This window comes from Mycteria americana, chromosome 8, assembly GCF_035582795.1.
Source record: "Mycteria americana isolate JAX WOST 10 ecotype Jacksonville Zoo and Gardens chromosome 8, USCA_MyAme_1.0, whole genome shotgun sequence".
Taxonomy (NCBI): domain Eukaryota; kingdom Metazoa; phylum Chordata; class Aves; order Ciconiiformes; family Ciconiidae; genus Mycteria; species Mycteria americana.
Window position 1 is genome coordinate 28,074,686 of NC_134372.1, and position 25,289 is coordinate 28,099,974.

The 25,289-nt window shown below is 54.2% G+C and overlaps 2 protein-coding genes across 4 annotated transcripts in view; one reads left to right on the forward strand and one right to left on the reverse strand.

Moving 5' to 3' along the window:
- Positions 1 to 25,289, forward strand: part of VAC14 (VAC14 component of PIKFYVE complex) — a 66,617-nt gene that overhangs the window by 26,605 nt on the left and 14,723 nt on the right. For all 3 annotated transcript variants that reach the window (XM_075510448.1, XM_075510449.1, XM_075510450.1), the window contains 2 exons: positions 5,407 to 5,557; positions 16,456 to 16,588. In XM_075510448.1, coding sequence (XP_075366563.1) covers positions 5,407 to 5,557; positions 16,456 to 16,588 — 284 coding nt within the window. The remainder of the gene's footprint in view (positions 1 to 5,406; positions 5,558 to 16,455; positions 16,589 to 25,289) is intronic.
- Positions 10,634 to 25,289, reverse strand: part of IL34 (interleukin 34) — a 56,613-nt gene continuing 41,957 nt past the window's right edge. The window contains exon 7 of the mRNA XM_075510457.1: positions 10,634 to 10,646. Within this exon, the coding sequence (XP_075366572.1) occupies positions 10,645 to 10,646 (2 nt within the window). The 3' untranslated portion in view covers positions 10,634 to 10,644. The remainder of the gene's footprint in view (positions 10,647 to 25,289) is intronic.

Genomic DNA, 25,289 nt, shown 5'->3' on the forward strand with positions numbered 1-25,289 from the left:
GTGGGGATGCTCTGGGGCAGCTCTGGCTTCCTCCAGCCCCATCCCACTGGCTGGACCTGTCCTACCTCTTTCCCTTCCCTCTAATGCATGACGAAATACCTCACTGGCATCCTGCCTTGCGACTGGCATCAGGTGGCGTGCGTGTTAAGCTCCCTGTACGCTAATTAAACACATTTAAAGAGGTGCTCTGAGCTGTGACAGTGCTCGTGCTCCTGCTGCTCGGGCTGCTGCAGGCCTGGCCCTCACATGCCTACAGCAGGGACAAATGGGGAATTTGCAAATGCAGGAGGGAGGACAGGGAGTTTTGAGGTTGCAGCTTGGTTTCGGGTGGTTATGGCCATATTACCAAGTGACCACCCGCTGCCTGCTGTATTTGCTGATGCTGTGAGCATGTGTTAGCACAACCTGGCAGGGTTTGCCCTGGGGAGGAGAGGAGAAGCCCCCAGCTCCGCTGCCTTCCCTCTGCTCCCCATCCCCTCCCAGCCGCAGGCTGAAATCCTGTGGCTGTAAAGGGGAAAAAAAAGGTCTTGGCAAGATCAGAGGATAAAAGTTGCTGTGCCGGGGACCTGAAAAGAGGTCCAGTTAAATTGGTGTGGGAAGATTAATGGTGGTTTTTCTTTTCTTTTTCTGTCTTTAAAGCTGGTGGAGGTGGGGGGGATGCAAGTTTGCTTTTCACACTGTGTGTGTCTGGGCCTCAGCCAGCCTGGCTGCTGGCCACTCTTGGCTCTGGGACTGCCTGCCCATGCTTGCCTCCCCTCCCCTGGCTAAACGGTTTGGAGGGAGAAAAAAAACCAAAACAAAATAAATGAAGTGCTCTGGGGAAGCCTTCGTGCACGCGGCAGGAGCGAGGGGCTGCACTGGAGTGGTGGAGCAGGAGGAAGCACCCAGCATCTTTGGCTTTCCTGGTCCCCACTGGGTTGCTCCTCCACCCCACTGCCTTGCTGATCCTGGTAATGCTGTGGGGTTTTTCACAGCCACCCTGATCTTGGTCCCCTTTGAAGAAGTGCTTTGCAGCCCTTAACCTTCCTGTTCTCCATCTTGGTGGCATGCTTCAGCTGGATTCCCATCTTTTTGGTGAGAATAACCTTGTCCCTAGTGTCACGTGCCCCGTTTCATTGCCCTGGCACATCTGAGGCCACCCATGAGCACCCCCCTGCTGCGTGCAGGCATTTTAATATTTTCACTTTTTTTTTTTTAATTAACTTTTCCATAAATACCAGCAAGGACAGCATCTTCAGAAGCTCAGTCCCTATCCTTGCCATCGTGTGTACCCCAGGAGCTGCTGCTGCAGCCTGCCCTGGTGTCCTGGTAGTCAGCATGTGCTGCAGGGTGCTAAGTCTCGCTCCCCAGGGGTCTGCATCAGATTTGAGGTCACCTCCCCTTCCTCTGCAACCGGCCAGGGCCAGCCCAGCATTTTGGCCAGAGGCAAAGTCCTCCCCGGGAGCATCAAGGTGATGCGTTTTACACGGGAGGTGCGTCCATCCACCATGTGCCATTCAGGGGCTGCTTTTCCCCTGCTTTTCCCCTGCACCACTGATGGCAGAGCTGGTCTCAGCTCTGTTCAACAAGAACAAGCGGCAAATTAACCTGACCTAGATCTGGAGAAGCCGGAGAGACTGACAGTTCTGTGTGCCCTCAAAATCCATGCTCTGGAGGCAATGCAGGGAGAAATCTTGCCTATTCCCAGGGAGGAGAAATAGCTGCTTATTTATAACAGCTTATTTATAACTGTCTGATAACCTGCTCCTTGTCCCCTGGCCGTGCAAAGAGCTTGCCCTTCTCTATGCTGCTCTTCGTCCCTGTGCTGGGAATGGCTTGCAAATGTCAGCCGGGTCTCCCCATCCATCATGATGCTGCTTTCCCTGCTCCTTCCAGTTCACGCTAACCAGCCCGGTGCTCACCCAGAGCAGGGGCACACCACCCTACATCTCATCACTGCTGGGAAGCCTTCGCAGAAATCCCTTCCAGGGTGGGAAAACGTCCTTGGTGGCTGCTCCTCTGGGCTAGCCGTCAGGATTGCGCCCCTGCCCGGCAGCCAAGAATGGCTCCGGCCCTTGTGCTCCAGCACTGTCGGGTCCGATGGCCACTCGACTCCTGATGGATGGGACCGGCTTGCTCCTGGCGCAGCCAGCCCGTTGCCATGGCAATGGCAGGATATTGCTTTCTTACAGCCTCCTCGCTAGCACAAAGCCAGCCGCCAGCTCCAGCTTTACTTAGCACGGGGATGTGCAGTGCATACCAAGTGCTCCTGGCTTTCCTCGGTCCCCGGCTGGGAACCCACTCCGCAGCATGCGGGGAAGAAGCAGCAGGAGCTCCCGGCCTCTTTCCCACGGCTGGAAAACCCTGGGTCTTTGTGGCTGCCTGCTCCTCCTCTTCCTCCAGGTGCTCGTGCGCCCATCCCTCCTGCTTCTTATTTCCTCTGTGTTTTTCAGTTGCAAAATCTGGCCTATGCTGCTTTTTCCACCTCCTGCCTGTGACCTACATGGCTGGCTTGGGGGGACACTTCTTAACCTCACCAAAACTTGAGCCATGTCCAGCCATGCCCTCAGTGGTGCCGATCACTGCTGCCCAGGCAGCCTGGCCGGAGCATCCTGAGCCCAAGCAGCATCTCAGAGATGGGGCTCAGCGCATGGCTCTGGAAGGTTGGCTCAAGGATCCAACCTCATGGGATAAGACTGTCCTGGTTTCAGCTGGGATAGAGTTAATTTTCTTCCTAGTAGCTGGTATAGTGCTGTGTTTTGGATTTAGTATGAGAATAATGTTGATAACACACTGGCGTTTTAGTTGTTGCTATGTTGTTCACACTAGTCAAGGACTTTTCAGCTTCCCATGCTCTGCCAGGTGCACAAGAAGCTGGGAGGGGGCACAGCCAAGACAGTTGATCCCAACTGGCCAAAGGGCTATTCCATACCATATGATGTCATGCTCAGTATATAAACTGGGGGGAGTTGGCCGGGGGGCAGCGATCGCTGCTCGGGGACAGGCTGGGCATCGGTCGGTGGGTGGTGAGCGGGTGCCTCACTTGGGTTTTTTTTGTTTTTCTCTGGGTTTTGTTCCTCTGTCTCTCCCTCTCTCTTGTTATTTTTATATATTTTATATATAGATTATATTATCTCTCTTATTATTCCTTTTCGTTACTATTATTATTATATTATTGTTATTATTATTTATTATTATTATTATTATATTTCAATTATTAAACTGTTCTTATCTCAGCCCACGAGTTTTCTTGCTTGTGTTTTTCTGATTCTCTCCCCCATCCCACCAGGAGGGGGGAGGGTAAGCGAGCAGCTGCGTGGTGCTTAGTTGCCAACTGGGGTTAAACCACGACAAAGACGTGGCTCTAAATGCTTTGGGAGGCAGCAGGGGTGATTTTTGCCCAGCCCAGGGTCTTGGTCCTGTTTCCTGATGCTTCAGGAGCTGCTGGTGAAGTCTATGCTGGATGATAGCCCAAGCATTCAGCTGGATGGGTGGGTCTAGGGGGGATCATGGCAGCAGCAAATGCAGCAGGGTGGCAATCACGGGTGGCTGGTTTGTGCGGTACGTCAGCCATGTGTTGATACAGCCTTAGCATGGTAGGATGTGTCATCCTGGTTGTGTTGGCACACATGCTGGGTTCGGCAAAAGAGTAGCATGAACAAGAGTCCTGGCTCTCACCCGCCTGCTGGCCCCAGTAGCCAAGCCCTGAGTCTCTTTGCAGTTTTAGCCAAAGTCAATGAGACTTGGAAACCTCTACGGGTGTTATTTCCCCAGCTCTGAGAGCTTAAGACCCAAATTAGTGCCTTCCGCTGCTTGAAGGCTGCAAGTTCAGCTGAGCCATGTGATTAGCCACCAGAGAATCTGCACAGGGCTTCAGGAGACCAGGCGTTGTGAGCTCTGCTCAGGGGTATCCTCTGCTTGAAACGAAACACCATCAACATTGCTTTGTCTGAGCCACCAATGCTTGAAAGCCCTGCAAAGCCGGGCAGAGAGGGAGGAACAAGGTCTTTCTTCTGCTGAGGACTATAGCATCGCTTCCCTGGAAGAGGGTGAAGGCTGGCGATGGCAGTGATGTCCCATGATGGCAACGAGGTCCCATCCTTGACAGCATCACAGAGGTGCCATATTCTTCAGGGACAGCAGCATCATAGCTCCTCATTGCACAAGTTGTTGTTATCTTATGTTTTTTCATCCCTGGGGGAGCCATGGGCTGGGACTTAATCATGTTTATAGGCACAAGGTCTTCCCAAGTGTGCTGGAGCCTCGTGGTGCCCGCAGCAGGCTGCTTCCCTGCAGCCGGCTCTGTACCAAAGCCTGGACACCTCGCTGCCTGGTCAAAGGCTGGTGGGGGCTTAAAAATCAGCCCTAATTACAAAAAAAACCAAACCAGCTTAAGATATCTGTAACAGAGAAACCCAGGGGCTCTTTTTTCTGATTTTCAGGGGTCATATTTTCATGTTCTGCATGATGAAAAAAAGACGTAATTGGCTTTTTTTTCAGGGGTAAGGGGTTGTTTTGGTAGCTGAGAAGCTAGAACTCCCATATAACTGCAGCTCCTCAAAAAGATGCCTTGTGAGAACACGTGGAAAGCCTGGGATGCTGTGCTGGTGGGCAACGGGTGGTCGGGGATGTGCTATGCTGGATGCTGATGGGTTAGACGTGGCAATCAGCCCTTTTTGGCAGCCTTTCTGCTCTGCACAGCCCTGCTATGCTCAGAGCATCAGGGGTGGCTGATGAAACATGTAGACCCAAGGACATTTGAATGAAGGGGGACCCAAAATAGCCTGAGACAGAAGAAGGGTTGAGGACGAAAAAAAAAACCCACCCTGTAATAACTTCTCCAGAAATGCTATATATAGACTAATTCAGCAACTTCTGGAAGGAGAGAGCTATGAAATCCAAATGGCAGCTCTGCCTCGCTGTCCTGAGCACAGGCAGCTGAGCCTGCTTTCAGATGCTGCCCTGAACAGGGCAAGCTGGGGGCTCAGGGGGGCGGGCAGGCAGACCGATGTTTGCCCCCAGGAGCAACCCCGTGCTCTTGCTGGGGTTGTCCCAAATCTGCGGTTATGAGAGGGAGTCAGGAAGCAAAATCCAGACCTCCCTGAAGTGGGAAGAGGGAGAAGCAAGCCCTGCTCCTGATTGCATAAATTTTGTTTAATTTCACATGCTCCTTTGGGACTCACAGAGCAGAAACTTTTTTTTCTCCCCTTTTCTCTTTCCTGCCTCATCCCCTCTGCAATCATTTGAAATTTCCACTTTGAACTTCACAGGTAGCCCTCTTTTCCCTACACCTTTCTTGATGTGCTGGGATTTGGTGTTTGCTTCCCATCTCACCCTCTCCAGCTGTAGGTTTGGAAAGGAAAGCTCACCCTGCCAGCTGCCTCCACCCCTGTGTGTGCTCACCCCGTGCTGTCCCTCTCTCTGCAGGTTATCCTGAAGGACCTGGAAGTGCTGGCCGAGATCGCTTCTTCCCCGGCGGGACAGACAGAGGGTCACGGTCCCTCCGATGGCTCTGATGTGCGACCTGGCCCGGTGGAGCTTCACGTCCCGGCCAGGGCTGGCCAGCTGAGCTCCTCTGGTGAGTGCCGCAGCTCCGTGCCTCCCCGCTCCCTGGTCTCACTTGACACTTGGTGGTAGTGGTCAGATTTGCTCGGGCAGAAGGAGAAGCCTCTGTTGCAGTAATAAATCAATGTATCCATCCCCACCTGGCACCGCTTGGGGATCGAGTCTGCCATGGCACAGACCAGGGCACTGCTTTTATTTTTATTGCTCTTTCCTCTAGCTCCTGTTTTGGGGATTTAGGACTCTGTTTAGCAGCAGGATGCTGCAGAGGCTGGTGTGGAGGGAGGTCATTATTGTGCTATTTTTTACGGGACCTTGCGTGCCAGCCTCTTCTCTCCTCGTAAAAGTTCTCAGAGCCTCTAAAAGCAGCTCGGGACAGGATGCTGGCTACAAGCCCGGGTGTCCAAAACATAGATGGATCTGCAGAGGATTCAGTCTGTGCCCTTGTTACCTGTTCAAGGCTGCCCACATTGACTATGAACTGCTAGGGTGCTCTGAGTGTCAGGTAGGACCTCAGAAGAGAGATGAAGAGGGACAGTCCTATTTTCTGGGGACTTGGGGGATAGAAAAAAGCCTTTCATTAATCATCCTGGCACATGAGGAAGTTTTTTCCACCCTCCCTTGTCTGTGGCTCATCCTTTGCAATTGTTTGGCTGCCCCTTCTCCTCCACTGGTGCTATTTAAGGGCCTCCCAGTTGTACTCCCCAGGCCAGGTCATCTCGGCCAAAAGCATGTTTCACGGCAGCTTTGGATTGCAACCCGAGCATGGAGCCAAGGCTGCCTCTCCCCGTGCAGGATGCAGCCACGGGGCCTTGCAAAATCACCACCGGAGAGGGAAGCTTTGCTTTCCGCTCCCTGGGCTTTGTTTTCTCTGAAGATCCCAGATCACTTAACCCTCCTTGGGCTTAGAAAGGTCCACACCAGCAACCAGCTCAGGTTTTAGATTGTTTGGGTGGGGTTTTTTTGCAGATCTACCTGTTTCACGCTGGCAGCCGTAGCCAGGCTCTGCGGTGGAGGGGTGGGGGCCGCAATGCTGGCAACCTCCCCAGGCCCTCTGCAAATCTCATCCATCCTCCCAGTGTCAGAAGTGAGACCGCCTGGGTGGAGTAGCTCCTGTGGCGCTGGCCAAGCAGCTGAGGAGCTGCAGTTCAGCTCACACTGATGGTTTCCTTCCTTGTGGATGATCTAAAAATAGCAGGCTGGATGGCATGGATCCTAACGGCTGCCGTGGCCCCTCTTAGCTATCTGGAAGAGTAACTTGGCTTCGCTTATTCAAGTGTAACGTTTGAAAAGAGTCTGGCTCTCCCCACATTGAGCAGATCTGCTGGAGCCGGAGCTCCCGTTACCCCAGCGTGGAGCAACCTGCCCTCAAGCAGGTCCTACTGGGCTCTGGCTTCCTCACCTACTTTCCTCTTCCTTGTAATGCACCAGAAAATTGTTTCTTTGGAAGTTTATTTGGGGATGAGCTTTGCGGGGTCATTGGCTTTCACCCAAAGGCAGATGTTTTGGGGGAGGGGAAAAGGAGATGGTTTTTTGGCCTTGGACATTTAGCGTGGAGGGACGTGGCCCGGTCCCATCTGGCGCTGACCACCCAGGGCTGAGAGTGGATCGGCTGCTGGGCTCTGGCTCCCGGCGGAATGAAGGGTCACAGCTGGGCCAGGACGCTCCTGGATTACACCTGGAAAAGCGGAGGCTCTTGGAAAAGACTCTTTTTGTTGGAGGGTTGCTGGGGGGGGGCTTTTTTTGGAGTGAGAGGGTGGCTACTAGAAATCCCTACGTCTGTGTGGTCCCAGGGTAGTGGTGTGCAGTGAGAGCGAGTGAACCCAAGCTCTGCCCTGCAGGCTGATGCATTTGTGAGTGCAGCCCTTCCCAGGCAAAAATCATGAGGTGCTGGCACCGAAGAGAGGGTGTACCCCTTCTGGGGTCACTGGTTTTGTACTGGGATGTATGGGAGCGTTCCCCAAGCACACCTTCCCAGCTAGCGCACCCTGGCTCGGACAGCACTTTCTAGGTGGTAGGATGCTGTTGCACCATTGGAGGAGAGGCTGCAGGGTACCAGCGCTTCTCCCCAGGGTTGAATCGCTCCATTCCCTTCATCACACTTCAGACTGAGCTGCCATCGGAGCTGGCAGTGGGAGGACAGCTGCGCTAGCTGAGCCATCTCAGGTCCGCTTCTCTCCTACCTCTGAGGCCCGTCTGAGCATGCAGTTGGTGGCTTTGCAGGTTAACAAGCATGGGCACCCGTAAAACCCTTGAGCTTGCAGCAGGTTTCCATGCTGCGCGCTCTATCCCGGTGCTCCAGGCTTTGCCACCCGAGCAGCAAGGGCAGGAGGGGAGGCGGAAGGGGCCAGTGCCCCTGTGGTATTCCCCCCGCTTCCTCTCTCCCTTTCTTCCCTCAGAATGTGTTTATGCAGTTGTTTCCCTGCCATTGAGTTTGGTTTCCTTCAGATGCTGGTTGATTAGTCAGGAAAGCTGTGTCCCACTTCCGCAGCCCGTTCCCAGCTCCAGTTTTTATTTAGCCGCTTTGTTCTCCAGTTACATAAGGTCAGCTGCCCTCGACGCCTTCTCCAAACACAATGAGTCGGGGCCAGCCCAGCGCCGCCTGGGAGACCTGACATCTCTCCTCCCGACCTGCTCCGGCTGCCCTGGGAGAGGGTGGCTGGGTGCTGACCTCGGCCAGCTGAGCTTAATGTGGTCCATGAGTCTGTCCTTGGTTATCTTCTGGCCACTTTTCAGGGACAAGGTCTGCAGGGCTGTGCCCAAGATCTTGGGGTGATGGTGCAAATGCCTGTGTGGTTTGTACGATGGGAATCCGGCTGCCTGCTTTATTTTGGGAGTGTTTTGCCAACTGTGTAGAGGTTGGGACAAGTAGCAGATGACCCAAGAGTGGTTGTCACCAAGGCCAGCAGGTCTAGGGAGGCGATTCTGCCCCTCTACTCTGCTCTGGTGAGCCCCCCCCGGAGTACTGCGTCCAGCTCTGGAGCCCTCAGCACAGGAAAGACATGGACCTGTTGGAGCAGGTCAGAGGAGGGACACAAAAATGATCGGAGGGATGGAACACCTCTCCTGAGGAAAGGCTGAGAGAGTTGGGGTTGTTCTGCCTGGGGAAGAAAAGGCTCCAGGGAGACCTTGTTGTGGCCTTTCAGTACTTAAAGGGGGCTTATAAGAAAGACAGGGACAGACTTTTTGTTAGGGCCTCTTGCAATAGGACAAGGGGCAATGGTTTTAAACTAAAAGAGGGTAGATTCAGACTAGATATAAGGAAGAACTTTTTTACAATGAGGGTGGTGAGGCACTGGCACAGGCTGCCCAGAGGGGTGGTAGATGCCCCATCCCTGGAAACATTCAAAGCCAGGTTGGACAGGGCTCTGAGCAACCTGATCTAGGTGAAGATGTCCCTGCTCATTGCAGGGGGCTTGGACTAGATGGCCTTTAAAGGTCCCTTCCAAATCAAAATATTCTGTGATTCTGTGATAGCATAGTTGCAGGCCCTCCAGCCTAGTCTCCAGCTCTGCTCTGCATGGGAGGAGAAAGCCCCCTCCAAAAGGATGCTGGATAGAATCTGCTGCCTTGTAACAGGGTAGCTCTTGCACACATCTCTCTCTTCCTTTCTCCGCAGCTTTGTAAGGAGAAGCAGTTATGACCCTTTGTTTCACAGGAGGCACTTTCCTCTCTGACTTGATCCGGTCTCTCCTGCCTGGCTTCCTGCCAGAGGTCGTGGGGATAGTATCATACCCTCTGAGCACCTCACGCTATAGGGTATTTTCCGGGAGGCTGAATCCATATGTGGGTGTGCTAACACACCCAAGGTCATTGGTTTCCACCGGCAGTCCATGGATATCCCAGGAGTCGGTGGATTACTCCGGAGGAGGCTGCTAAAAGTCCCTGAGAAACATAGTCTGTTGAGTTCAGACTTGCTGTGTCCCCAGTGGAGAACGTGCAGCGCTCCAGAGCCTGGACCGAACTTGAGATGTGCTGTTATAGGGGCTTCCTGTCAACATCTTTTTGAGGGATTTTGTTCTCAGTGAGCCAAACTGCGCCCTTTACATTGTCTGTCACTTCATTTGTGTAATCATAGATCTGCAGAGATGGCAGTGTAGGACAAGGTCGCACCTCCAAATGGTCTGGAAAACATTAGAGCAGCCTCTGAAAACACCAGGTGAGAGTCTGTAGGATGGAGGGGGTCTGTGAAAGGTAGGAAAGAAAAGCTGAGCTGTTGTCAGATGGCTCAGATTTGCGAAACTGGCAAAGATGAAAGGGAAACCCCTCCACCCTCATCCTCTCCACAGAAGGTAAGGAGACAGCTGATGTTGCACAAGGGAGCCAGTTTCCAACAGCTTTCACAGGATCAGGAGTACGACAGCAGGGAGCAGAGGAGCCAAGCAAGAGAGGAGAGACCTGTTGCTCCTGAGTGCTCTGAGCTCAGCACTCTGGTTCCTGACGGTTGGTGGCTCTGCCATCTCCTTCTCTACAGGCATGGAGCTGTGCAAGAGGGTTGACTTTCAAAAACGCTCTTCCACCTCTTGGACAGGCGGAGAATTAGAAGAAGAGGGTGATTTGGATTTTTTCCTGGATGCTCTGCAATGGTGGTGCTGGGATGCCATGGAAAACCCCAGGAGAGACCATCCAGACCGTAGCTGTAATTCACCGGCCGTCCCTTCAGGGTTAGATCCCTCCTGAGACAGTTAACAGCACATGGCTGGCCAGAAAGGTTGGGGATTCCCAAATAAAAGCTGGGATTATTGGTCTGTAGGGGCTGACGCAGGAGAATTCAGTGGTGTAGATAAGCCAAACACCTCCTGTGTAGTTACTTTGCTGGGCTGCCTCGGTTTCCCCAAGATGTTGCAAGGAATATTGGTGCAGAAATGGCCTGGCAAAGCCCATTACTGCTCATCCCTGCTTGCAGGTTACCTTCGATATGCTTCACCTTCCCTTGCAGTAGCCTCAGCCTGCTCTAAACTCACCACCAAGCTTAACTGCTCCTGGTTTTGCAGCTCTGCTGGGAATTTTCTTCTCCTGTATGTTGGCTGAGCTATACCCCTGCTGCATTTTTGCTTATTGATTTACCTTAACAAAGAAAAACGAGGTAGTGGTGGACTCCCATCCTTCCCAGGAAACCTATCAGCACTATCGTTGCCTGCTGCCTTCCTCCAAGGAGGCACAAGCACAGACCCTGGGTGGGAGTGGGGGGATCCAGAGGATCAGTGCAGCAGAAGCCTAATTTGGCATCAAAATACATACCCCAGCCCATCTGGGGACCCCCTTTCTGGCAAAATGCTGAAGTCTCGGGAATTGCAAACCCACAGCTCTTTAGCCAGGTAGGAAGGGGAGAAGCACCCGTGTGTCCGAGCAGCCCTGCAAAAGCAGGCTGAGCACAGCCTGTGGCCGTGCAATCCATAATTTCGATGGTTTTATTTCCTCAGCAGCATCCTGTGCTCTGGAGAGGGGAGAGCAGAGGTTTTGCAGAGCCCAGCTGAGCTGCCAACACATTCGCATCTGTTTCCAGCTACGCCCTGCACTGGGGTGGGGGGGGGTGGGGGGGGTGGGGGGAGCAATTTGCCTTTTTTATGGCTCTATTTTTATCCCATTCCACGAGGCTTCACTGCCCCGTGTTTGCAAAAGCTAAAATTCAAAACATCCTGGGGAAGGCTGCCGCAGGGAGACGCCGTGCAGATTCCCACGTTGCCGCCCGGGGTTTCGCCGAGCACCATCTGGCAGCACCGACTCCCACGCCACCGGCTCGAGCTGAGCCCCGCACGGGTGGAAGGCTCACGGACCAGCTCCGGCTGCCACCAGTTTTATCCCAGCTACTCCCAGAGGAGCCGAGGGACATCCTTCTCCAGGCTGAGCTCGAAATGTGATGCCCCAGGGAAGGCGCTCGGGTGGGAAGGATGCTCAGCCCCTCCAGCTCTTAGCTTGCCCTCCCTATATCCGAGCTGAAATTGCTTCAATTAGGGATTGTGGTAAATCATTTTAGCTAAACCGCTGCAAATGCCCTTGTGGATACTCTTTAAACAGCTTACCCAGCTTTAGCTTGCTTCGGAAAGGAATCAATTCTGGTCCAATCTTATTTTAATTTGGTTTAAATGGAGTTAAGCAAGTCCGCACCGGTTTTAATTAAGACCAGTTTGAAACCAATTATGGTAAATTAGTGGAAGTTGCGTTTTATGCCAGGGTGAAGTTCGGCACTTTGCAGACAAGGTAGGAAAATGCAAGGAAAGTTTGTGTCGGAGTCTGCCGAGCCCCTCTGGAGCAATCTGGGGACACCTTGGCCACTGTAGGTCTTGAGATGGCTCAGCCCATCAAGCAGCCAGACAGCCTGAATGTTCCAGGCTGCTATACAATATATATTTATAAGAACCTTAATATAGATCCCTAATTGCCTGTCTTGGTTGATTTATAGCGTGGCCACGCAACGGGAACGACATGAACTGCTGGTGAGCGCTTGGGGATGTACTGGGTGTTTCGGCAGGCATTTGCCATGCTCCGCTTGAGCTAGCACCCATGGGTGGGTGGGACGGATGCTGGCACCGACTTAGGTGGTGCAAGAAGCCCACTCCTGACCCTGGCTCTACTCCAGGCTGCGAAGCTTGCCTCAGGAAAGGATTTGTTAGCCCAGCATCCCAGGGATGCAGGAGGATACTGTAGTCATCGAGAAGGGTCCAGGCTGGCTGGATGGTGCAGACTCATTTCAGCCACAGAGCTGCAATTTCCACCTGCCTTTCGCAGGCTGTTTCTACCGACTCGTTTCACTGCTCTGATGCTCCCATGGGCCCAAAATTCCCATTTGTTCCTATTATAGCTGATATCTGGGCTGCATTTTGTCATTCCTCTGAGCAAGGATTTTTCTTCCAGCTCCTTCCCCCATGGCAGTAAAAAAAAAGGCAGCAGAGCCGTGACATGCCACCAGCCCCGCTTGGGGTACGTTAACAGCCGATCTGGCAGGTTACGGATCTGCAAAGTCTCGCTTTGGGGGAAGAGGGAGAGGTGCAAGCTTCAATTAATTAAGCCACAGTTTTCATCACACTTCTCTCTGCTTGTCTCTCGTGCTTCGTAGAAACACTTGACAAGCTGCTCCTATGGTTCTGTCAAGCTGGGGATGCCGCTGCGCTGAGCCATAACCCACGGGGCGACGAGCTGAGCTCTGGGCTATGCCGGGAAGGGTTACACGATGGCAAATGAGGTGCCAGCCGCTTCCTAGACATCCTGTAAATGCAGAGCAAACAGGAAGTTTGGAGGATTGGGAGGTTTTGCAAGAGAAATGTTTTGCCTGCTTGGAAGAAGTATTGCCCTTTTAAACTCCAGCTGAAATTTGGTTGAGCCTTTTGCAGCCTGGGAGACTCCTACATGCTGATTTCTCACCCCCGGCGTTACCCCTGGAGGGCACTGGCAAGGCTGCTCCGGCACAGTGTGCCATGGTGGAAACCTTCCTTAGGGACACGCAGGCATAGCTGCTGGGCACCGGGTGGGCAAGGGATGGAGAAATGATCCCGTTTGAGTTCGGTCTCGATGCTCCCAGAGGCAAAGGATGATGAAGTTCCCTGGCGTGTGCAGACCGTCACATCACGCTTTCCTCTCCTAAAAAAAACAGGCTAAGACTTGGTTTTGCTGTCTGTGTCCCGGTCCCTCCTTGCTCCCAGCTCCCTGACCCACTGCCTGTCTTCCTCCAGGCTGGGCGGGAGGATCAGAGGTTCGGGAGTAAGTCAGAGGAAGAAGACAGCAGGACAGGAGGCTGGAGGCTGATCGTCCTGCAGATTGCAGCTGGGATCTGATCTCTGAGGCAATTCTGGCTTTTGGACACCCAGCTGACCCAGCAGGTCCTTCCGAGTCTCCGGTCTGAGATGCGGGAGATGCTGCACCACCTCGGGAGCGTGGATCTGAGGGTGCTTCTGGCTGGTCTGTCTTGCACCAGCATTCCCAGCCACATGACTCCTGGGCTTTGTCCTGCGCACATCGCTGCTGGCACCCCAGCAACAGGAGCACTGGACTTTTCAGGGAGCAGAAAAGTTGCTGCCTCGTCCTGTTTTTCTCTTGTGATGTGTTTTAGGATGTGTAATGGTTTGGGCTGTCACTGGAAGGCATGCGAGGCAGTGTACAAAGCTGGCTTTGCCGTGCAGAGGGAGAAATGGCAGAGCCGCTGCAGGCACTGGGCAAGAGCTGCTGCCCGTGCTCCTGCTGAGAGAGACCAGCCCTGGCAGCAGTGCTGTCCTTGATACTGTGGGGGTCAGAGAGACAATTTTGGGGATCTTGAGAAGGGAGAAACTCCAAGATCAGACCTTCCCCTGGACAAGCTACAATGTTGAGGCATTACTAGCTGGTGGGGGGTGAAAGTGTGATGTCCTGCCTGCTCCTAGCTCTTGGGTTGCAGCGTAGCCCTGGTTTGGATGCCTCGGCAATGCTGACAAAATGGACAAAAAAATACTACTTTTGCAGCTTTGAAAGACGGTTTCCATCTGCTCTTTACCTCCCCTCCCCACCCTCGGCACCAGAAAGAGAACCAGTGCTTGCTTTTGAGGCTCTGCCCACGGTACAGGCTGGGAGATGCAAGGCTGAGCTGCAGGCAGGCACGATGGGCAAGCAGAGCTGCTCCATGTCGCCTTGTCTGGACCGCGTCTCTTCTCAACCTGCTTTGAGCAGTGCTGAGCAGCTGTAGTGACGATACACGGGGCACGGCTGTATTTTCACGCAGGGTACTCCCTGCCTTCGAACAAACGCATCTTTGTTTTGGAGCGCATTGGCTCAGCTAGGTCCTATTTTTTTTGCCCAGATCATCTTCCCCACAGCTGAGGGGAAACGCGATGCTATGGTGAACACTTGTGCTCTGGGAGATGCCTGCTTCAAAGCCTGGTTTGGGGTTTCGGAGCACCAAGGCAGGGTGAACACATGGCTCCAGCGGGGAGGAGACACCAGGTTCTGGTCCAGAGGACCTCATATTTTATTTTCCTTTTCTTTGGCTGTGTATGTTGTCTTGGATGCTAAATCCAAGCCCAGGGAAGCTGCTCTGGCTGAGCCCGTGTCTGCCTCTCTGCATATCACCAGGACAGGCAGGGTGGAAATCAACCCAGTGGCTTTTCCATCAGCTTTCCTGGGCTTTGGCAGCTTGATTACATCTTTAATTGGCTGCTCCATGCTCTGCTGAGTCTCAGTAGAAGCAGACAACATACATAAATCAAACTCTTCAGGTTTCCTTCGGCGATCTGATGGAAATACTGGCTGTTCTCGGGATGGGGGGAATAACCTCTGGGGGGCCTGTGTGTGCCAGCTTCCCTCCTTACCACGGTTAGACATGGTCTTTCCGTAGGAGAAATTAAGGGAGAGGGCTCCCCTTGTTGCAACGTCGCCTTTAAAACACTCTCTCCAAACATTTGCATTGAGCGTGCTAAATAAACCATGTCCCCTGTAGTTTCACTGTGGGAAAAGCAATCTTTACCTGCCAGCTCCCTGCACTTGTGGGTGTGAAGAGATATTTTCTCTAATGCTCTCTGCGTACCCTGAGCTGGGAGATGCCCCTTTGCCAGCCTTCCCTGGCTACCTGCCCTGCAAATAGTCTCAGACCGAGTTAGGATACCTTACCAAACAGGTGCCTGCGGCAGCAGCCCATGCACCTTACAACCATTTGCTGTTAAACGAGCAATAGGAGCCCATCAAGAGTGAATTTATGGCCATGAGAGGTGCAGAGGGGGATGCTGGCCGCTTGGCGCAGAGGCTGTGAGCAGAGACTTGCCAGCTCTGGGTGCCCTGCACAACAGGAGGGTGCAGAGCATCCCTTCACTGTACTGCTAGAAATCCTCTGGCCCCAAGTGAAGTGCCTAAGGAGAAAACACAAAAAAGCCTTGCATCCTGGAAGTGCATTGGGTCTGGGTGTGTCGGAGCACATCTAGGCTCTCCTGAGCACACCACCTCTCCTTGCTATCTCTCCTCTCTCTGCTTTCACACCCTCACCCTTCCCTCCAGCCGGGGCACTTCCCGCACCTTCCTTGCTCGGAGAGTCTGGCCACTCTCATCACCTGTCATTTTCTGCCTTTGAGACTTATAAATGTGATCAATGATAGCTGCTGCCTCAAAATGACACCTTGTTTGCCTTCTGGGCAGAAACCACGGCTGCTGCAGAAGCAGCGAGCGGGTTTGTGCCCTGACCCAGCAGGCACCCCAGGAGCAGGGATGCTCCAGGCTGGATGGACAGCTGCTCCTTCGTGCCAGTCCCGGTTCCCCAGCCTTCAGCTGCTTTTGTTATAAAGAGTTTTTGCAAGCAGAGAACAAAGGAAAAAAAAAAAAAATTTTTGGTACAATCTCTAAGCTTGGAGCTCTGCTGTGGTTTGACCGGTTTTTTATGCTAGCCCCAGGGCATGTTGTATGTGACACTGTTGCAGCAAGTGGTTCCTACTGGGGGGAAATCACGTCACCAAGCGTAAACCAGTGGCTGTGCCGTGACCCAGGGCTGAGCGTGTGTGTCTGCCGCTACACGCGCGCTGGGCTCGGGGCATCTGTGGCATGTGGGGCTGGATTAAAGGCTCCTCAGCTCACCAGCAATCTGGTTTTTGGGATGAGTGTATATGCTGTATCTGAGGAGACAGGATTGCCTATTGATGTAGAGCCTCGGGCACCCTTCTACTACCAGCTACTGAAGCTGAACGGCTCTGGGAGGATCTCCCAAAAAGCCCATTTCATCCCTATGTGCTGCTTCAGGGGCTGGGACCACCGCAAGATGCTTTCCCCTGGGATGGAGAGAGCTGCAGCAGGGCTGGCTCTGCTTGGACCAAGCAAATGCAGTTATATGAGGCTTGGAAATCTTTTCATGCCCCAACCATCCTCTTCTGAGTGCTGTGACTGTATTTTGGGTGTCTGCTCTCTGATTGAGACTGCAAGAGGGCCCCAGCTGCTCTAATTTGCTCTCCCCTTCCCCTGCCTCCCCAGGTACGAAAGGCTTGGAGTGCTCACCTTCCACCCCCACCATGAACTCCTACTTCTACAAGTTCATGATCAACCTGCTCAAGCGCTTCAGCAGCGAACGGAAACTCTTGGAGACCAGAGGAGCCTTCATCATCAGGTCAGAGCACCCCACGAGCCTCTCTGAAGTCCCCGAGCACCCTGGGCAGGGTGGGCTGGGGATGACGGGGTTGAGCAGCCCAAGCACCGAGCTCCCTCGGAGCCAAAACTGTTTCTACAAGCCCCCCTCACTCACCAGCAGATGGTTTTAGAGCAAACAGGACTTGCCTTTCACATGTCGAGGCACCATATTTCTTGCTCCCATCCCTGGAGGCAAAGTAGCTCCTTATTAAATAGCATTGTCAGAGCCCGTTTCGTTAAGAAACAACTAGACCAGCCGGAGCATGAAGACAGGCTTGGGCTCGAGGTGCCAAGTTGAGTGAATCCCTCCACCCGGCTCGGCGTGATGCTTGCCCAGCAAAAGCCTTGTCCTCCAAAGCTGTGTGTTTCGATGCTCAGAGTTGGTAGGTTTTGCTTCGGCTTTTTAAGGAGCTGCAGTGGAGGTTGGAAAGCCAAGCGTCATGGCAGCTAGCAGGGCATCATCTTTAATGCAATGAAATCTGGGGCAAGGGACACCAAATCCTCACCTCACTGGGAAATAATGAGCTTAACGGTCAAGGCGAGGGGGAAAAATCGGTGAGGAGGTTGGTGGGAGGAGAGGGCAGGACCCTGGGTTTTCCTCCCTTGCTTTCAGGGAGGTGGCATCAAAATGAACGTGGGGAGAGCAAGAAACCCAAGCCATGCTCCTGTTGGAGAAAAGAGCTGCCTCTCCGAAGGCAGAGGGGTTCACGAGGTACTGATGGGGAGTCCCATCATTGCAATTGGAAAATAAAGCATGCAGAGCTCTCAAAATCTGCTAAGCCAAGCCGAGTGTTGAGTTTTACCTACTTGGGCAGCAATTTGTGCCCAAGTGTTCAGGCAGCCCGTGAGCGCACCGAAAAGTTGCCGCTGGATCCATCCCGTGAGCGAGGCAAATGTCGAGGCAAAGCATGGCAGGTTTTAAAAATGAGATGAAACACGGGCAGAGCATGGTTGCAGCCGCTGTTGGGGCTGCAGTGCAAGGATTTCAGAGGTTTCCCCCCACTTGCATTAAATTTTAATGTAATACATTACATTTCTCCTCAAAAAAAATCTAGCTGAGCATATGTTTTCTTGCTTCCAATAGGAGTCTGAAAATGTTGGATTTAATCATATGGGGATCTAAGAATAAGACAGAGAAAATATCCCACTTGTAGCATCCCCTCTCTTCTCCCCGGTCTGCACAGCCCTTGGTTTGAGCAGCCCTTGGCAGGGGAAGCAGCCCTATTCTCGTTAAGGGAGCAGGGCAATTAGAGCAGTAGTGAGCCTGGGCAGGGTCCCATTTAAAAGCTCTCCTGTATTGCGGAGACTCAAATTTTTCCCTCCGGCTCTGGCAGGATGAACCTTGGCTGGCGGGGCCGGCTTTCCCAGCAGCCAGCCAGCGGTGTGGTGGGATTGGCTTGCAGCAGCTCAGCAAGCCGGGGCTTTTTATGGTGAGTCATGCCCCAAAAAATTCAGTAAAGCAAAAAAAAAAAATAAAAGACTGTCCTTTGTCAAGTCACGTTGTAGCTCACCTGGGGGAGATGCAGGTCTGGAGCCAAGGCAGTGGTTCTGGGAGGGGTGGAGATCTGGAGCCATGCCCTCAGGTACTAGTGATTAACTCTGAAACCTACTGATGGCGGCTGAAGTGCTGGTGTTAACTACCTCTCTGCTGCCTCCAGAAGAAGCAAGATAAGAATAGAGGAGGAAAACTTTTACAGAACTCTCTGGAAAAGCTTGGTCTCTTGCTGGAGAGACCCAGTGAACGTGGGAGCCCCGTGGTGTTATTTTTAGCCGCTTTTCAAATTGAAGCCGTATGCGCGTTCCCACATTACATCCCTCCGCTGTCCACAAGCCAGCTCAGCTGTTTTGTGCAGCGGGGTGAGAAGCCGCCCTCATGTTTGACTTGGGAGATGCTGGTGATGTTTCATCCTGGGCTGGAGAGCATGAGGGGGGATGCTTGAGAGACCTAGACAGCATGTGCAGGGTCCTCCCCCACCGCTGGCACAAGCCCTTTGCTCCCTTTGTACCCATCATCTTCCCCTCCCCTCTGGGACCACCACTGCCCTTTCTGCTCCTGGCCGGCTCGGGAACGGCAAAGCAGGGAAGGAAGATAGACCTGTTAAGTTTAGGCAATGATTTCCAGCTGAAGGATGAGTGCTCAGGGGAAAGGGAAACGGGGGACAGGGTTTTTATTAAAGCACAGCGTAGCAGTTTTCCCCATCACGTTGCCAGTGGGCAAGTTCGAAGACTGTGAGGTCAGGTGGAGGGTCTGTGGTTAAAGGTAGTTTATTTTCTAACCCAGCTCAGGCTTGTTTATGCCTGGTTGCTGACTCTGAAAGGACTTTAGTCGCTCTTCTGATATGTCCTCGGAGCCCCAGAGGCAGAGGTTACGGTATGTCGTGTGCTTGGGGACAGGAGTGTGGTTTGAGCAGCGATCTCTGCAGGAGCCTGTGGAGGTGGGACTGTCTCTTGCTCTGTAGGGATGTGTGGTCCCCAAGACGTGCAGAGCTGCTCCGGTGCCTGCCCACTGTGGGGGAATGGGTGGGAGAAGCACCCACAGCTCTCCTGGGCAGAGGTGGGGGCTGTGATGGGTGGTCTCACCATCAGTGCCCCCTGTCCCAAGCTGGATATCTCAAGATGGTCTGCCAGAGAAGACAGAGTGGAGCTAAATAAAAACACAGGCTGCCTTTAAAATAACAGGCAAAGAGCTCCAAAAGCTTCTGTTGTTCATAAGGAAGAACCCAGATCATTTCTTTTCCCTTGCCTGAGGCCACCGGGCTGGGGGATAACCCAGCACTGGCACATGGTCCATCTGCCAGTGATGCTGGTACATCCAAGAGGTGCCCTTCTTGGTCTGCCGCCTTCCCCGGTGGGATCCAGCATGGCATCACCAGATCAAACCATGGTGTGATGCCTCGTCCATGCCACCACCCAAGGGGACCTCACAGAGGGAGAGCTTATGGCCACGGCGGAGCTCACACACTGCACTGAGCCCTGGCAGGAGGAGAAGGGAAGGGAAGCATCTAGGAAAAGGCTCTTCAAAGCTGCTTAGATGCCTCATGAATGCCTGGGAGAGGGACCCTCCTTGTGAAGCAATGTGCTGAGGAAGCTCCAGGGGTACGAATCACCCAGAGTCCTCCGGAGCAAACTGGGATATTCGCCTGCCCATCACCATCTCTTGGGGGAAAAAGTCGTCTGACGCTTTCTACCCCTCTCCACTTGAGGAACCGGAGAGGTGGCAAACCTGCTCCCATGGTCTCTTCCAAGGATTCCTTTGGCTTGGTGTCAGTTTCCTGCATCGCAGCAGACAAGGGTTTCCTTTGGGGGCTCAGTCTCTCTCACTGTCACTTGTGACTTTTTTTAGGCTGGAAGCCAGTAAAGTTATTCCACTTTTGAAACTCAGGATTCAAAGCACTGCCTTCTCCTTTCGAGCCAGGCATGTTTGCAGTCAAAGGTAACTCCCAAAAGGCTGTCAGAGGCAGGAGCGTCAGCCGTCGCTCAGTGCTGCCTCTCACCTTGATGAGCAGACCCGAGACCTTCCAGCTTTCTCACTAATTGAGAGCTATCTGCCCTAGCTGGCACGTGGCCGTCCTGGACTCAACGGAGCCCTTAAGCAAGAAGCAAATATTCACATTCAGCTGCTGGCCTCCTGACGATGGCTTGGAGCAGCAGAAAAATGCAGAGGAGCTTCCAAAGCATCACATGGCTCCTTGGAGCAGCACAGCCGTCCTCCGGGCAAGGACCCTGTGGAGGGAAAGCTGCTCAGCCGGTCAGGAGGCAAGCAGCGGAGCGGCACCAAGCTTTTCAGCCCCCACCAAGGTTTACAGGCTGGATTTAATGCTTGCTTGTTGGTACCAGCGCTATGGGATGGGGGGATTAAGCGAAAGGCCAAGCCCTACCCCACGGACATCAGTGTTGCTGCTCAGAGCACGGTTTGAGGATAGGGCTAGCTGTCTTAGCAGCTTGCTGCCCTTGGAAGGAGCCATCTTCTCCCTCCTTGTCCCTCCCCAGGGCCGGTTGTGCTGTCCCCAGGGTCTGTCTGGGCTCCAGGAGCCGGTTTAGCTCACTAAGCCGAGCCTAGCATCAAAGCAGCTGGCTTTTTGCTGCCCGCTGAGATGGAGCAGCTCAGGCATTCATGACTGATGTACCTTGCCAGGACGGCAAATGAACCCTCTGGGCTACAGGATGTGCTCGAGTGGCTGGAGACATCCCCATGCGCATTGTGCAGATGCTTTGAAGTGCAAGGCTTGACTTTTAAGCCCAGAGGGACCATTTGCCGAGCAGTGGCACCCTGAGGTGTGAGAGGATGCCTGAGTCAGCGCTTTGCTCCCCAGGCAGGGGCCCGTGCGAAGGGGTTGCCTCAGCTTGTTTTATAGAGTCATTAAATAAAACTCCCCGCTGCCTAGCACCTACTCACAGGGCATTTTCTGAGGTTAAGCTGCATGAAAGGGGCCCTGGGGCAACTTTTCAGCCACATCCCATGCGATGCACAGGGCAGGGCTTGGCCGTTTGACTGGGGATGGTCCTTGGCTTTTTGGGGGATGTTTGAACCCCGTGGGGAGCGGCCAGGAGGGTGGGCTTATTCTCCAAGATGTAGGCTGGAGCAGATAAGGTTTTTCGGCCCATTTATGGCATTAGCTGGGGAGCTGGAAAATCCCAAGTCTCGTGATGGGGCCGCGGGTTTATGGCTCCTGCAGACAGAAAAAGTTCACCTGGATGGAAATCCTGCCTGTTCCTTGAAGTCTCAAAGTCCTGCTGGGATTAAGCCAGCGGAGAGCTGTGTAGCAAAGACGGCAGAGCTGGGGACAAACACTGGCACGTCACGTTGGGTGCATGAAGGGCTGTACAGTGATGCCCTTGGCATGGGGCTGGGGTGGCCAGTCCCCTGTTTTTGGACAGAGAAGGGACTTTCCTGCGTCTGAGAGAGGCTGGGGCTGACTGTGCAACACCCTTTCCTCCCCAAAAAGTAGGGGGGAAAAAAGCAAAGTGGGTTTGAACCTGCTAACCAGAATGGGAAATCAGGGCAGGGGGAGCGGAGGGCCGGCATGTCCTGCAGAGCACAGACATCCGATGTTCTTGGCAGGCAGGCAGTGAGGAGCATGTTAAATTGCTTTTTGCTTGGCCTGCCTAGCATTCCCAGGGCTGTTCTCTCTGTCTGGGGGGGGTAGGAGGGGTGGGAAGGGAAGGGCGGCCTGCCAGCATCCCAGTGGGGAGGGCTCTGGGGAGGGAGTGGGATGGGGGGTTTAGCCACAGGCTCAGATAACAAGGGATACGCTGGGCATCCTGTAGGGAGCTGGTTGGTGTCGGCTTTGGCGGTGAAGGGATGCCGAAGTCCCAGGATGCCACCATCCTGCAGTGATTCACTGTCCCCAGGCCCCATCCTGGCCCCCCCACCCCATCCTTAAGCTCATCCTTTCCTCCTGCCTCGCTGTCCCGGGCGATGCTCCCCCCTCTCTTGCTGGGTGATGCTCAGGAGCTGGGACTAACCACAATCCCCCTCTTCTCCCAGGCCTGGATGCTCTTGGGCTCCCCTGGACATGAGGTTTGCTTGGCCAGACATCTTGATACCTCCCGATGAGCTGGATGCTCCCAGGGCTGAGATGCGGGATCCTATCCTGCTCCTCCTTCCTTCACTGGTGCCACCGTGCCCCCTCCAGCTCCCAGCACCAAACCTGTGCCCCAAAAATCCCTCCACCAGCAAGTCGTTCAGGGCTGGGGGGGGAGTGCGTGTCGTCTCTTCCTCTCTCCCACCCTCCATGCCGCTGCACTGCAGAACAAAACCTGTGTTTGTTTTCACGGGAACCGTTCAGCTTGTACTCAGCAAAGTGAAAAAAAAAAAGAAGAAGAAGAAAAAAAAATGCAGCCCCTTTGATAAACTGTGATATGAACTCGGGTAAAATCCAAACAGCTGTGAGCACTACAAGGGAAGCTTCTGTGTCAGGAGGCAGTGAGCCTGCGAAAATACACTGCTCTGCCTGCCAGGATGCTCGCTGGCCGCCTGCCCTTCTGCTTTAATGAACTGCACGCTCTCCATCCCTCCCTCGTGCCTTGCAGAAAGGAGGAACCGGAGAAAGCTTTTTATTTTTTTTTTTTTTCTGCCCGTTTGCAAAGCAGAAAGTGGGGCTTCCTCCCACCCAAGCCCCCCTCCGGGCACAGGGCAATGGAGCAGAGCGACAAGCATCCCTGGCTCTGCACCAAGGTCTACGGGCTTCTCCTTGCTCATCTCCGGATCATTCCTTTGCACCTCCCTTTAACCCCCTGCCCGCTCCCCAAAATCTCCTCTCCCCAGCTCTGCCTCCATCCAGCCATGGGAAACGCCGTGGCCAGAGATCCAGAGTGGTGTTTTAGTGGCGTGGGGACATCCAGGCTCTGCTTTTACGTGTCTCCCACTGCCCCAGCTGGGCATGGGCTCCTCTCAGGCTTTGATGTGAATTTGGGGTGGGAGCCGGCAACCCCGCTGTACCTCCAAAAAGCGTCAGCTCTCAAATTGCCATTTTACATCATGCAATAGGCTCCACAAGCCCAAGGGAGCGTGTGCTTAATGAGGTTTTAATTTACCGAGGCTCTGGGGCATCATGCTGGGCTCTCCAGTACCCTCCTCAGCCCCATGGAGTGGGAGCTGGAGGTTGGAGGTGGGGGGGGAACCCAATCTCTCCCAGGCTAGAGGTTGGATCTAGGGTTGCAACACACTGGGAGCCATCAGCGGCATGACCTTTGCGATGGAGGAGCCTGGTTGCTCTGCCTAAGGATGTGCCTGCAGGGATAGCAGGAGCTGGGCCAGCCCCTGCCAGCCCCTCCTGGGTCTGGACCCCCCAGGGAAGGACGGGAGATGCCTCCACTGAGCCATGGGGGCTGGAGAAGCCAGGGGGGACTAGCCCCTGGGAATGAGCTCACTGTCCTACCCACCGAAGCTGCTCCAGGACCAGCTGTACTCGGAGCTGCCTGGAAGGATTTGATGGGTTTTCCTGTAGAAAAATGGGAACCACATGTGAGCAGTAGCGCCGGAGTGGGCTGGGACTAATTCGGGTCAGTGAGAGGGTGGAGGGGAGGAAGGGGAAGTGTGCGTAGGGGAGGAAAATCCTCCCAAAATGGCCCAGTTCCTTCAAAGGGCAGGTCCCTGGGGAGGATGTTTGCTCCGTCCCAGCACTTTCCCTGGGATCCCAGCAGGAGTGCAGCACTGGGGCCGGAAAAGCAGGCTAGGGAAGGGGGGAGCTGGGAAAAGGTGGGCTGGGCGGCGGGGAGAGGAGCCTGCAGCTCCCGTGCTCGCTAACCATCGCGTTCCCCGGAGCAGGGCTTCAGCACGAGCAGCTGCCAAGGTGTCTCCCAAATTTTCCTTGCCCGTCCGATGGGATGAGGACCCTCGTCGTGGGGACGTGACGGTCGGTGCAGGCGAGGGGGGTGGTTTTGGCCATTAGCTGCTAAATTAACCCGTCTGATCCCATGAGTCGGGGCTTGGGGGTTCTGGTGGTGTTTCCTTCTCTTGCTCTGCAAATGTGACATCTCGGTTTATTCATCTCTGTGAAGGGAAAAGCCAGGACAGGGAGTCTGGGAGAGGCTGAATAACAGCATTTTTTCCCCCGTCTCTCTTACAGGGAATCTTGCCCGGGATTATCCCCAAGGCGCAGGGCATGCTCAGTTAAAACCTCAAGGCAGGGCTGAGTGTTTTGCCTCCTACTGCTCTCATCAAGGGGTTTTTCCATTCCTGGCTGCTTTCAAGCATCTCGCAGCCCATCGCTCTCCACCGGTGGTGGGCACGCAGCCCTCCCTCCTCACGCGCCGCCCACCAATTGCAGGCACAAGCGGCAGGCAGGCGAGGATGCTCCAGCACTTCCCACAGTCACGCTTTGCTGCAGGTTTTCATCAAAGACAGATGCTCGAGGCTGGATGCTGCCCTGGGAAGCGCTCACCCCAGCTGCAGGCTCCGTAGCTCCCTGGGTGCAGCCAGGCGCTCTGCTGCCGGGATGGGATATCCCAGGATGGGGCATTTTCAACTCCCCGCTGAAAGCATGGAGCTGTGCAAAAGCCACCGTGGTTGAAGCTCCTTCCCTTTGGTGCATGAGCTGCTCTCGGTGCTCAGCGGTGCCTGGAACAGGTCCCCTTGTAGCTTTGGCTGCTCTTAGGGTGCTGGCACTGCAGGGAGCGTCCAGCCGCTCTCCTTTGGCATGTCTGCAGGCCTTGGAGGGTTAGGGGGAGCGAGGCTCCTCAGGCTGCATCCCCCCTTGGGATCCCCCCTGGGATCCCCCCTGGGATCCCCCAGGGATCCCAGCTTCAAAGGCAGGACGGGCATCAGGATCCACCCCACAATGCTGAAAGGCAGCGAGAGGCGGCAAGCATGGAGGCAAGCCCAGCAGTAAAGCCAAAATAACATCTGGGACATCTAAACCACAGCATAAATGGTATTTTTTTAGCTGACACTCTTGAGTCCAGAGTGCGGCCGGGCTCACTGAGTTACTCGCAGGCACCTCCTTTCCTGAGCTCTAGGATGTGCTCGAGTGTCCCCGCTCCTCCTGCTCCTTCTGCCCCTTCTCCCCAAAGTCACACAAGGATTAGCACTGCCTCGGGTGCATCTGCACCTGGATTTGAGCTGGGTGAGCAAAATACAGCCAGTTTGCTCAAGCAAAGCGAGGGAAAAGTCAGCGGCGGGTCCAAGTCAAGATGTTGGCAGAAGAGACGAGGCAGCTTCACCTCCCACCCCAGGGCAT